Raw genomic sequence first — 13586 nt, 5'->3', positions numbered from 1 at the left:
GGCGGCGTGTCCGGCGGGCGGAGGCCGGCCCTTACGGCAGTGTGGCCGGCCGGCGGAGGAGGAGGCGGCGGGGGACCAAAGGAGGAGGCGGCGTCGGAGTATATCCACTCTGTACCGAGGTCGGAGAAGGCCGCGCCGGCGTGGATCCAGCCGACAAGCACGGCGCCAGTGCGGAGGCGGCGCCTAGGGTTAGGGTCGGGAGGAGCTCGAGAGAGGCGTCGCGAGCGTGGACGGGGTGGCCCCCACCCCTTTCCCTCGCCGGATCTGGAGGGGGAGGAGGGAAGGAGGCAGCCGGAGGCCGGAGCTGAGGAGGGCGAGGGGCGCGGCGGCAGGGGGAGAGAGAGGGGGGTGGCGAACGCGAGAGGGAGAGGGAGAGGGGAGCGCGGGGGGGTGTGTGGTGGGGCAGCGGGGGCGGGGCGGGGTGTGGGGGGTGGGGTGTGCCGGTGGGGGGTGGGGGGGCCGGCAGGGACGGACGCGAGGGTGGCGGGGTGAAGCGGTGCGTTGAAGCCGCGGATCCATATAACATCAGCCGCTCGATCGCGTTGAAGTCGGGTAGGAGAAGATCTCCGCCGTACATTTCAATGGAGTTACTTTTTCTGGGTACATTTGGATGGGTGGACAACAGTTGGAGCATCTCAGTGGGGTAGATTTAGTGGGTGACCGTAGCAAAGAAAACTTCGTGATTTAATGGATAGATTACAAAAGGCATCTGATGGAAGAGGAATTGATGAAACATCACTGATGGATCAAGCATATAATTCTTTGATCCCAGAGTTTGCTGAAGTCTTCAAACTCTCTCTAGACCACAGCCCTAATTGGAGTCTTCAGCAGAACAATGATTTCAACGAACTGAACAGTGTTTTATTGGATTTCGGTAGAAGCCAGAAATCAATACAAGCTGATAACAGAGCCAAAAATTACTTATTGTAAGCAGATAACAGAAGCGAACATTATTTTCTCGAAGTGGTAAGCTCCTTCAATCGAATAGTGGCAAAACTAGTGATCTCTTTGCATTCAATTCAAGCTTTTGCTTCACCTGCGAAACAGGCCCAAGAGTCAGTTCAGGAAATTGATCAGCTGCTGGAAATTGGACAGGCAAAAATTTCAGCAAGGCAACTGACCTTCTTTCGCGGTCGATGTGGATCCTTCCGCCTTTGTGTCGACGCCTGGCCATGATTTGCAGGTGCAGTGCTTCCCCTTCTCGATAGCGTCATAGACGGATGCGACATGTTTGCCACAGCCATTCCAGGTGAACTTGCCGCATTTGCTGCACTCCACCTTGTAGCACATCTTCTCTTGTTTCAGATGTAGGACCAGGAGGCTGTTTCAGTTTCTGGAGATGGTTTCTTCTGCATCTTCATCACTTCAGTATTTATAGCTTCACCACATGTCCCTCTTGTTTCTTGTAAAAATTAGTGCAGCTCAGGTCGGCTGCGTGCCTACCATAGCGTTCCTCGAAAAAAAATCAGTGTAATTGGTGAAGGAAACAAAGTGCGGATATTGTTCTTCTTGCATCATTACTTTGTGGATGATAAAACTAAAGTCATTCCCATTTTCCCAATGCGCATCTTGGTATGCAGCTCTGTTCTGAGGTATCTTGTGACCAAACTATGCTTCTTGCTTGCATGGTAAACAACGAAGGAAACCAAAGATGCCATTTTGTGATGTTGTACGTCACACATTTTCCTGTAACTACTTATACAACAATGGATGTTATCTTGTACAATGAATTCTATACTAGAGAAAATGAGCGCGAGAACAAAAATTTTAGTAAATAAATTACATTGTTTTCCTCGTCAATGTACAAGAACTAGCTTATGCAACAAAGCGTGGCATGGAGCCGTTGGTCGACGGCGAGCTTTGGTCGCTGACCCACACCTCCTGCACCGACACCGGCGAGACCACCTCCTTCTCCCCCACCGTGTCCGGGCCGTCCAAGCTCACGTCGACCTGGACGTCCACGTCCAATGTAGGCCGCCTGAGCCTGGACGCACCAGGGTCGTCGGAATCGGAGTCCGGCGGGGCGGCATCCCTGATCCGGCGCAGCTCGGCGGCCACCTCGCTCATGGCCGGCCGGGCGTCCTTGTGGAACGCCAGGCACCGGAACGCCAGCTCGCTGACGTGCCGGACCGACTCCATGACCCACTCCTCGCCGCCGTCGAGGATGGCCGGGTCGACGATCTCGGTGACCCTGCCCTTGGCGATGCGGTCGAGCGCGAGGGAGGCGAGGTTGACCTCGGCGGGCGGGCGGTCGAAGTCGACGACCTTCATGGCGGTGATGAGCTCGAGCAGCACGACGCCGAAGCTGTAGACGTCGCTCTTGTCGGAGAGGTGGAAGTTCTGGTGGTACTCCGGGTCGACGTACCCGGGCGTGCCCTGCGGCGCGGTGGAGACGTGCGAGCGCGAGGCCTCGCCGAGGCGGTGGTCGGCGGCGCGGGACAGGCCGAAGTCGGCGAGCTTGGGGCGGAGGGCGCCGTCGAGGAGGATGTTGCTGGACTTGACGTCGCGGTGGAAGATGGGCGGGCGCATGCCGTGCAGGTGCGCGATAGCGGCCGCCGTCTCCGCGGCCACGCCGAGCCGCGCGCGCCACGGCAGGCGGCGGCGGCGGCCGCCGTCGGCGTCGAGCAGGTGCTGCGAGAGCGTGCCGTTGGGAACGTACTCGTAGACGAGGATCTGCTCGCCGCGGTCGAGGCAGCAGCCGAGGAGGCGCACCAGGTTGGGGTGGCTCACCGAGGAGATGAGCTTGATCTCGTTGAGCAGCAGCGCCGCCGCCGCCGCGTCGTCGTCCTCGTGGTGGAAGCGGCAGCGCAGGCGCTTGATGGCGACGAGCGCCGGCGCGCTGCTGGCCGGGAGCTTGCCGACGTAGACGGTGCCGTAGGCGCCCGTGCCGAGGCGGTGCGTGTGGGAGAAGGAGTTGGTCGCGCGCGCCACCTCGCCGTACGAGTACACCGGCACGCCGCTCGACGTCGCCGCCTCCGACAGCAGCCGCATCGCCGCCAGCTGCTCCGAGCCGCACCGCCGGGCCCTGCACCGCCGGCACTGCACCCAGCACAGCACGAGCGCGCCGGCGCCCGCCGCGACGCCCGCCACAACACCTGCCGTTGAAATCGACGACGTACGGTTAATAACTTGATCTGATCACTCACTGAATAATTTACCGCAACCAAATCCAATTCGTTCGTCGGATTTTCTATCTAGTTTCTACTATTGACAAATATTCTTGGTCCGTCCAACAAAGCCATCAAAATGGATTTTTTTTTCAATTCGTTTTTTGTATGCTAGTTTTGGTTTGAATAAGAAGAATTCCAGGTCAAAAGTCTGTGATCAACGTGCATGAAACTGCACGTAACCAGCAGAGAAATAATGTAGACGAGACGAATTGACTTGTCGTCGAGCATCTGATTGTTCTCACCACGCCGTACGAAACAGGATTAGTATCTCCCGGAGACCACATGTGCGTGTTGTAACAACTGACAAGCAGTAAAAGTCAAGCAGAAGAGTTCGATTTTTTACCTGCAACTATGAGGAGAATCTTCTTCTTGGGACGCTCTGCCAGAAGAAAAAAAAGACAAAAGAAAGAGGATTAATTCAATGAATGCTATAAAGTTGTTTATTGTTTTTTATGAAAAAAAAAGATTGTAGTGCGTGGACTGGGTAAGATCATAAATTAGGGGCAGGTTTCCGGTACTTGGTGGCAGTTGGTTAGTTTTCTGTTAAGGAGTAAAAATGAGCATGACCTGTCTGACTCAATGCTTCTGACAGATTCTTACTCCTTTTTTTCGGATATTGCCCAGATTGGTGGGCCCTTGCACTCTTGGCTACTACTACTCCCTCCGTTCCAAATTGTAGGCCGTTTTGACAAATCTAGATACATTGATTTTTTCTATGCACCTAGATATGTGCTATGTCTAGATACATAACACAAATTATGTATCTAAATTTCCCAAAATGATATACAATTTGAAACGAAGGGAGTAGTATTTTTTCTTTTTCTCACTAGCATATTCCTTTTCAACCACCAACAAGAAAAAAAGCACTATATAATTTCTTGCCAGCTAGATGTGGTTGTCCCTTGAGAAAATTCAACTAAAAAAATTCAAAATACAATTTCTTGACCAGGAAGAATCACCCTTGAAACATAATAACCGGATTTCTTTTTTGTTACATATATACTCAGGGAGGCGGGTTGAATTCAATAAAGAATTTTGTGAAGAAATAAAATTTACGCGTAATTTACACTGAAAAAGGTTGTTTTAGGTCAATCAAGGATTTGTATTTTATGGGTCCACTTATTGCCGCAGGGATCAGTGTCGCTAGAAAAAGCATGCTACAGCCTGTAAGTAACCGAAGGCTGCTCATTGTCAACCCAGTCACCATCTTTGAACCCTCAAGTTTATAATTATAGGACTGCAAGTCTACATGATGTGAAACCTAAAAAAATGGCAATATTAATCCTTGGACCAGTTTTGTTCGACTGGCACGGTTTCTAAATTCTAAGACACGGATCACATCAAATGTTTTTTAAAAAATTAAAGTTGGTACTTAAAACTATGTGTATGGTGCATTTTGTGTGTAGAATTATTTCGTACTGCTGGAATGCTGGATGAATTTGATCAAACCTGAACTCCTTTAGAAATTAAAATGATGCACTATAACTAAATTAAAGCTAACATAATTTGGAATTTTGTGGGTTAGTGGGTGTGAATTATGATCGACTAGCTCGCGCATGTGATTGACCGTAGGGATGACTTTCTGGTGCGGCTGACATGGCCACGCCGAAGGGAGCAGGAAACTCACCCGCGCCGAAGTGGCACCCCTCGCCGGCGGCGAACCCGTCGCCGGACATCCCGTCCACCAGGCACGCGCACCGGTGGCCCGGCGCCCCGCTCGGCGTCACCACGTCTTGGCACGTCGCGTTGTGGGCGCACTCGCCGCCGCCGGTGGCGTTCGCGCACGCCCCGTCGAGCCACCAGCCCAGCTCCGCCACGGCGAGCTCCAGCGACGGCAATCCCTGCCCCGGCTGCTCGTCCCCGAACACCGTCGCCGTGAGCGCGTCCTGGCACCGGGATTCATGCACGGCCGTCCAGTTCAGGAACTGGCCCTGCCCCCTCGCCGCCTCGTCGCTGACCGCCGCCGGCCGCGCCGAGGCCACGCACGTCCAGGCGGTGTCGTTGGCGGCGCCGGAGACGCACCGCGCCGTGTTTTGCGGAGAGGTGAGGCTCGCGGGCAGGGCCACAGTGCAGTTGGAGGGAGCGGGGTCGCGGCAGCCGCCCCGGAGGAAGACCGTCGTGCGGGACGAGACGCCGTAGCCGGTGCCGCCGAGCGCCGCCGCCGCGTCGCGGACGGTGCGGTTGCACGAGAGCGCGAGGGAGACGAGGAAGGTGGAGGCGGCGGAGTTGAACGACCGGATCGGGTACGGCGCCGCCGCGGTGCTGCGCGGGAGGAGGGGCGTCGAGGCGGTGGCGTTGCAGTCCAGGAGGATGGGGCAGTCGCCGGAGAAGCCGAAAGGGTACGGCGCGACGAAGCCGCCGCCGCACCGGTGCTCGCACCGGCCGCCGGCGGCGGTCGCGCAGAAGGTTACATGGGGGAGGAAGAGGAAGAGGAGGAGGAAGAGCTGCTGGCGCATGTAGGCAGCCAGTTCAGACTACTGGTAGGCTCTGCTCTCACGTGTAATTTAATTTCGATGGCTTGCTCAGATCACCCTACGCCTGCCTAATATTGCAAAGCTGCGACATGGCAATGGAGAGGGAGAGATGATAGCCGCGTGGACAGTTTGACGGAGAGAGAGAGAGAGAGACAGACAGAGGCAGAGGAACAGCCGGAGGATGAAGATGGGTGGTAGTTGGAAGGCAAGCTTGAAGCTTGATTAGTCAGAGAGTATAGAATGGTCCACAGATAACAAATCCTGAAAAAAAATCTTTAATTTGCCCATATTTTTATTCAGGACGTGTTTAGATGTTTTGCAATGGAATCTTGCGAATTTGAAGTACTAAATGAAGTCTATTTACAAAACTTTTTGCATAGATGGGTTGTAAATCGCGAGACGAATCTAATAATGCTAATTAATCTATAATTAATTAATAATTAGCGGATGGTTACTGTAGCATCACTGTTGCGAATTATAGATTAAGTAGACTCATTAGATTCGTCTCGCGATTTACAGCCCATCTATGTAAAAAGTTTTATAAATAGACTTCATTTAATACTCCATACATGCGTCGAAACATTCGATGTGATGTTTTTCTTTTACGTTTACGGGGTTTATGAGGTGGGAACTAAACAGAGGCTCACTGGAATTGTTTTTTTTGCTGCTGTTTTGACTGACGACGCGGGCACTGAATTGAGAATCCTTGCTGAATGCAGACTTGCAGAGCTTGCCTTTCCCTGATAATGGCTGCTCTGGCATGCGTGCAAGTCCTGCCCAGGGGGGCAGCTGGGCTGCTACCACTGAGTTATTCAATTCAAATTGGTGTCAAGGCTGGGCCTTCTCCGGTCATCAAGCGGAGTCCAAGCTAACATCTCATCGTTTCGTCGAGTTTTAAATTTTTCGACAACTGGCGAGCACGAGATTGGAGCACGGAGTTAGGGTTTGGGCTGGAGTTTCAAGGCAAAGTTATGAAAGTTTTAAGGAATAGATCAGGAAGGAAGGTTAACTTAACGCGGTAGTGGGTGGGATGATGATATCGCTTGGTGATGGCATAGAGATACCTTGAACTTACCTTGAGGGAACAAAGAGGTATTACAGTTGAATTGTAGTTTAAACTTTAGAGTAGATGTATATAAGTCTATTTGGATGGGCTAAATTCGAGTGCTAAACTTTTAAGTCTATTTCTTCACTTGGCTTCTAAAATCAAGTTCATCCATCACCTTTTCACATGAGCCAATTTACTTCTTTATAATTTTCTACTTTCAATTTAGTCCCTGGCTCCGCCTGGATATTACAATAAGCCAACTTGTGTTTTAGCGAGACCTCCTCCACACAAAAACAAACAGTGGCAGAGCTGAAACACTGAATCCCGGGGGGCACACGTGATAATTGAGCTGCTAATTCGATGAACAGTACCAAAATTACTGTTCACCTAGTGGAAAAATTGCATAGCCAGGGGCCATGGCCCCCTTTGACCACAACGTAGCTCCGCGAGTGCCTCCAAAGGAGATGAGTCAGCTAGCTCATAATTATTTCATATCAGTTTTTTATCCATGCAGACGAGAGAGAAAGAAGAGCTACCTCTTTTTCAAGTGATAGTCTCATAACTCTTAGGGCCCGTTTGGCACAGTTTACGATAGCTTTTTTGCACAGTGCGACTGTAGCGAGCTAGGTGAAGCCTCCAAAACCTGGCTTCACCAGCTTCTCACTCTCCCACGTTGACTGTAGGTGAAGCTGGATAACAAAGCTTCGATGAACAGGACCGCAACACAGTGCAGCACAATTCCATACATTACTGGTGAAGCTGAAGCTCCTTTCGACCAAGCTGTGCCAAACGCGCCCTTATACGTACATCCCTAAATTGGTGAGGTCGTTACGTGGATCTATCTAGATGTATCAGCTAGTGTCTAGTAATTGTAAGTGTCGGAGGGTATATCTCGCCCTATGTTTTAGATGTGGAAGCTAGTAACTACTATCTCGCGCATGATCGACATTCAGCGTGGACTTCTGGGCCGGGTGCGGCTGACGTGTCAAAAGTGGCCCCCACACCAACACCGTTGGAGACCCACTGTGGCACGCATGCGTCCGTGACCCGTCCCGTGATGAAGCTAGAGCACAGCAGCAATGATTAAGGAAGCACTCACCAGCCGGCGGCGGCACGCCGAAGTGGCAACCCTCGCCGGCGACGAACCCGTCGCCGACCATCCCGTCGCGGCACGCGCAACGGTGCCCCCACGCCCCGTCCGGCGTCACGACGTCGCGGCACGTCGCGTTCCCCGCGCACCGGCCGCCGGCGGCGGCGTCGTCGCACCTCCCGTCGAGCCACCACCCAAGCTCCGCGACGCTGAACTCCACCGACGGGACCCCCCGCGGCGTGTCCCCGTACAGCGCCGCCGTAAGCGCGTCCTCGCACCCGGCGGCCTCCACCCTGTCCCACCGCATGAACTGGCCCTCGCCCCGCGCCGCCGCGGCGCTGCTCGGCTCCGGCGGCGCCGAGGCCACGCACGTCCAGCTGGCCGTGCCGTTGCGGCCGCCGGCGCCGCCGCACCCCGCCGTGCGGAGCATCTCCGCCATGAGGTCCGACGGGACGGTGCAGGTGGAGGCGGCCGCCGGCGGCGCGGCGCTGCAGCGGCCGCCGCCGACGAAGATCCCCGTGCGGGAGGAGACGCCGAAGCCGGCGCCGCTGAGCGACGCCCGCGTCTCGGCGACGGTGCGGTCGCAGGAGGTGGCGACGGAGACGACCAAGGTGGAGGCGTTGCGGTCGAAGGACAGGATCGGGTAGCCGCGCGGGAGGAGCGCCGTGCCGGCGGTCTGGTTGAAGGCCAGGATGATGGGGCAGTCGCCGGAGAAGCCGAAGGGGTAGGGGACGGTCGTGCCGCCGCGCTTACGGTTGCACCCGCCGCCTCCCCCGCCGGCGGCGGCGAAGGAGGTTGCATGGGGGATCGATAGGAACAGGAGAAGGAAAACGAGGGACATGTTCACATGTAGGCAGCCAGCTCTCTGCTGGTCTCTGCTCTTTCCTCAGAGTACCTTGGATGGCTTGCTTATTAGCTAGTGCCTAGTGGTTGCCTAGTATTGGAAGCTGGGACATGCCAATGGAGGGTCAGGGACGATGGGTCGATGGCCGTGTGCCGTCTGCAGCGGGCACAATATGACCAGCGAGAGAAAGAGGAAGGGACAGCCGGAGGGAGAAGAAGAGGGATCATTGGGGAGGCAATAAGCTTGATTGATCAGTCAATCAGAGTGGAGTATGTATATACGGTCAGGTCAAGAAACACATCCTGAAAGAAAAAAAAAACATATTTTTTCCATCTTCTTCCCCGAATATGATTCCCTTCCCCGAATTGTTTTTGCTGCTCTTTTGACTGACTGCATATCCGTGAATTCAGAATCCCTTGCAGTTGCAGACCTGGCCTTCCCTGGGGCGTGATCTGGGCTGTTACGGGCTCGGGGCGGCTAGCCGGCACTAGCAGCCTCACTGAAGTATTCAACCCCTTTTTTTGGGGTCATGGCTTTCCTCCTCCTGACTGCGGTCATCGAGGGAGGATAATCACACATTCAGAAAGTGGTTTTGTAGAGCGTTTATATTGGACATTATTGAGCTCTTTCGAGTTACGATATTTAGTACTTTTCTCTCTCTCTACAATGTGTCTCTCTACAATGTGTCGGGAGCAGGCGCGAAGCCGGAAGGCAGGGGGATGGTGACCCTTCTTCTTCCTTGCTCTCCCCTTCCTTTTATCAATGGCCTCCAAAATTTTAGGGCGAGCTATGGGGGGCTCCATGGCGTTTTGGGAAGGGGGGGCATGCACCCACGCTGGATCCGTCTCTGATCGGGAGATTGTTCGGGTTGCTGTGATGTCTACTATAACCTCTGCCCATTTGACAGCCACTACACACCGGCCATAAGCCGCATCCATCTCGTAGTCTGTCGATCGGGCAAGAAAGCATATGTGTGTATATCTCCGATCGGCCATGGACCTCACAGGCCGCAACCCCAGAGCGCGAGACCTGCCGGACGCCACGCGTCCCAGCTCGTATCGTATACGGCCGTGGCTAGCGGTGGCGCAGCCATCGGGGCGGCAGCCGGCACGGCGGGCTAGCCGCAGCCTCTGCAGGTGAAGTAGCATGCCATGCCATGCCGATGCCAATGCCACGCCGCGCCGCGGACGCGTCCAGTGTCCACGCCTCCACGGTATGACCCAAATCTAACCCTAACAGGCACGGCACGATTAAGCACAGCACGACTAGGCACGATTAGTTAGTCGTGTCGTGCTGTGTCGTGCTGACACGCCGTGTTAGCAATGAAATGTACTATGATGCGTAGGCCAGCCAGGTCAACCGATCGAGCTAGCTAGGTCGCAAGTTGGCCGACCGATTGCAACGACGACGATGGCATCTGTCCGCCACGTCGCGTTCCTGGCCCCTGCAGCCTCGATCGCTCAAGCCCAGCGCCTGCGCTAGCTGCATGCATCCATCCAAAGTGTAGTACCAATGCAAGGGCGTAGATCAATTATTTTTATTGGCAAGAAGAGATAGCTAGAGAGAGATGCATGGAAATAGAAGATGCTGATCGAACGTGTACTGCCTGTCCAGGACCCAAGAATCCAAGACGTCCCACTCACTCACTCACTCACTCATCGCTTGCGCGTCCGGTTCTGTTCCGTTTCTTCGTCTATTGCTCTCGATGATTGACGGTCGCTTGCTCGAGTACGTTTCCCCTCTCTTCCTGCTTGCACACGTCAACGTCGTGGCGATCGGAGAGCTAGCCACAATCGTCGTCGCCCAGTCAAGTGGCGCAGCCAGCCGGCTGGCCGGCGTCGTGCTCGGCGGCGTCGTCCGCAGAGCAAGCTAGGCGCGTATTAGAGCAAGTATAGTGGCCGGCTAAAAGCTAGCGAAGTCCGACGTGGTAAAGAAAAAAAAGGAAGAGAGAGAAAGAGGTGAGTGCCTCATGAGACACTGGCTGTTTGGTAAAACGTATCAAGATTTCAAAAAAAACAAATTTCTGCATGGAGTACTAAATGTAGTCTATTTGTAAAACTTTTTTAGAGATGGATGTAATTTTTCGAGACGAATCTAATGACGGTAATTAATTGATGATTTGATACAGTGATACTACAGTAACCATCCTCTAATCACGCGGTCAAATACCTCATTAGATTCGTCTCGCGATTTACACGGGGATTGTGGAGGTGGTTTTGTAATTAGACTTTATTTACTACTCTAAATTTTTAATCAAATATAAAAAAAAATTTCAAACCAAACACGGCCACGGGCAAGAAACGGACGGATACGCGCGCGCAGAGCTCTATTGGCTGCACTGCTGCACAGCATGCCGCTCATTGGCCGCGGGCGCAGCACAGCTCGGCACTGCAGCAGCACAGCTCGGCACTACACGTTAGGAAGTCAACGCGGCGACTGCAAGTACTTCTCTAGTAGGCCTGGCATGAGTAGAATTGGCCACATTTGGTCGGGGCTGGCTAATCGGGGCGCGCGCGCCAGGAGAGCTGCTGGCGCACGGTTTCCGACAACAGCTGTTTTTTCTTTTTTTTGGAAAGTTTGTTTCTCCATAGATTTCTATTTTTGTAAAATTATAATTTGTAAATATAATTTTTACGCACCACTTTTTACACAATTCATCATAACTTTTATGATACCCACAATTTTTACGCATAACTTTTTTCTAACAACTTGACGAATAAGTTTTTAGCACAACTTTTACGATACATACAAATTTAATGCGTCTATTTTTTTCAAATAACTTATAGTGGATAACTTTTTTAGCACAAATTGTATGAAGATGTTATGCGAAAGATTTCTCACACAACCTTTAATCACACAACTTATAAGTACAAATCCTCAATATAACTTTTAGTACAGTTTCTATATAAAAGTTGTCAAGATAAGAAAACTTCAGATAAAATAGAAAGTCAAAGGGAAACCTGGAAAAGAAAAGGAAAAGGTATGCTAAAAAACAGTAGCACTTGCTATTATGGAACCTAATAAAGGAATAGAAGTGAAATGAGAAAATAAATGAATACCTGGGCTGTCAGATTGGTAGGTGCAGAGTACAGCATCTCCGTCTGTGGCTGCTGCCGTGTGCGTGTCGCATTGCACGCTACGAAGGGCTTTAGCGCGCGACGTTGAATTGGATTCTCGGCTGTACCGTCGCGCGCTAGGAAGCGTTGTAGCGCGCGGGTGCCAAATTGGATTCGCGCATTTGGGCTCGGATGCCAGTCCATCAGCGCAGCCCATTGTTAAGTTGAGATGCACCCTGTTAGAAATGACGGCGAATAAATGACGAAGAACAACAAGATCAATCGTAAGAGACACGAGGATTTAATGTGAAAAACCCTCCCAATACGGAAGAGAAAAACCGTGGGCGCCAACCAGCAATTCTTCACTATATCGGGTGTGTGTTTACAATACCTAATGACGACTTACAAGAGGAATAATCAAACGAGGAGCAAACCCTAAAAGATATATGAACTGGAGAGGGGGGGGGCACTTCCGCCTCCGCTTCGCTTCATCGGAAGTCGACTTTTTCTTATGCAATGAGTTTGGATCACAATATAACACTCCCCGCACAAAATGTTCAACCATAATATCAAACAAAGTTCAAAAAATTGAAGCGATATATAATTTTAAATGGAGGGACTAGAAGCTAAATCACACAATAAACTCTCAAATATCCAAGCCAAGCCGAGGGATCGAACCAAGTTATATCTTGGGAGAAGAGACTTCTAATTTTCCGAGGACCAAAAGATTATGGAAAAACAAAGAGTTTGGCAGGGCTTACCGGATTAGAAAGCTTATAGTTAGAAAACTCTGTCTACGCCTAACTAAAGAAGAAAGCGAAAGGAACCAAAACTCCACTGGGGGAGAGACAGCCTGTGTTGGATTGTGCTATGGTTCCTAGCGCGCACATTTCCCGAAAAAAAAATATTGTATACATGGAGTGTTAAATAAAATCTATTTACAAAATCTTTTTAGGGATGGATATAACTTTTCGTGACGAATCTAATAACGATAATTAATCAATTATTAGCTACAATGATGCCACAGTAATCATCCTCTAATCACGCGGTCAAAGACCTCATTAGATTCCTCAAGGTTCCTAACGCAGGAGTTCTGAAATTGATTTTTTAAATTGACTTTATTTAACACCGTAATTAGCGGTCAAAATTTACTAGCACTCGCACACACAACCAAACAGGGCCAGTGTACCTTGATCCATGTGATGATTCCTCTGATTCCAAGCAAAGTGCCGTTTAGGTACGAGCAGGAGCACTCCAATATACGCCCCCAAAACAAAAGATCCCTCTCCTCCTCCCTCCGTGCCGTTGCGTTTCCACGTTCCACGGAAAAAAGGACTTTTGAAATTGAAACAAACTTAAATTCGAAAAATAAATTCCAGTTCCGGAAGTAGTACTGCAAAGTAAACTAAATTATTCCTTAATTCATTAATTTTTTAAATACAAGTCGTGGGTTCGTTTACACGTCAAACTCGTCGTCGGACTTGGCCCGTGTTTAGTTAGAGAATTCCAAATTTCAATTTTTTTTCGACACTTGCATGGAGATTTAGATCTAGACGAAATAAAAAACGCATTGAGACTGCTGTCTGTAAATGACGAGATGAATCTAATGAACCTAATTAGACTGTAATCAGACGCTAAATTGCTACAGTAATACTACAGTAAACAACATCTAATGACAGATTAATTAGGCTCATTAGATTCGTCTCGCAGTTTACAGACGAGTTCTGTAATTATTTTTGTGATTAATCTATATTTACTTTAAATATAAAAAAATGTTTTTTCGAAAATTTTACGGAGCGCACTAAACAGTAAACACCCCTTCTCTCCCCGTCCTCTCTCCGTCCCGTACCTTCCGTTCGCTTTCTCCCCTTCGCACGCCGCCTCGGGCCCTCCCTCGTCCCCTT

At 51.3% G+C, this 13586-nt stretch overlaps 1 protein-coding gene across 2 annotated transcripts; it reads right to left on the bottom strand.

Moving 5' to 3' along the window:
- Positions 1 to 1629: 1629 nt before the first annotated feature.
- On the bottom strand, positions 1630 to 9066 carry LOC120699986 (wall-associated receptor kinase-like 14). Of its 2 annotated transcripts, none has more exons than XM_039984111.1 (3): positions 7792 to 9066; positions 3514 to 3549; positions 1630 to 3095 (listed from the first exon to the last, which is right to left on the bottom strand). In XM_039984111.1, the coding sequence occupies exons 1-3, from the start codon at positions 8621 to 8623 to the stop codon at positions 1816 to 1818; spliced, it is 2148 nt and encodes a 715-aa protein (XP_039840045.1). In that variant the 5' UTR covers positions 8624 to 9066; the 3' UTR covers positions 1630 to 1815. The 2 variants fall into 2 exon arrangements, with proteins under 2 accessions (XP_039840045.1, XP_039840046.1); XM_039984112.1 differs by lacking the exon at positions 7792 to 9066 and adding an exon at positions 4798 to 6017.
- Between the last annotated feature and the right edge of the window lie 4520 nt (positions 9067 to 13586).

The sequence above is a fragment of the Panicum virgatum genome, chromosome 3K, assembly GCF_016808335.1.
Source record: "Panicum virgatum strain AP13 chromosome 3K, P.virgatum_v5, whole genome shotgun sequence".
NCBI lineage: Eukaryota > Viridiplantae > Streptophyta > Magnoliopsida > Poales > Poaceae > Panicum > Panicum virgatum.
Note: the sequence above shows the minus strand (reverse complement) of the source record. Positions and strands in the feature narration are given on the sequence as shown.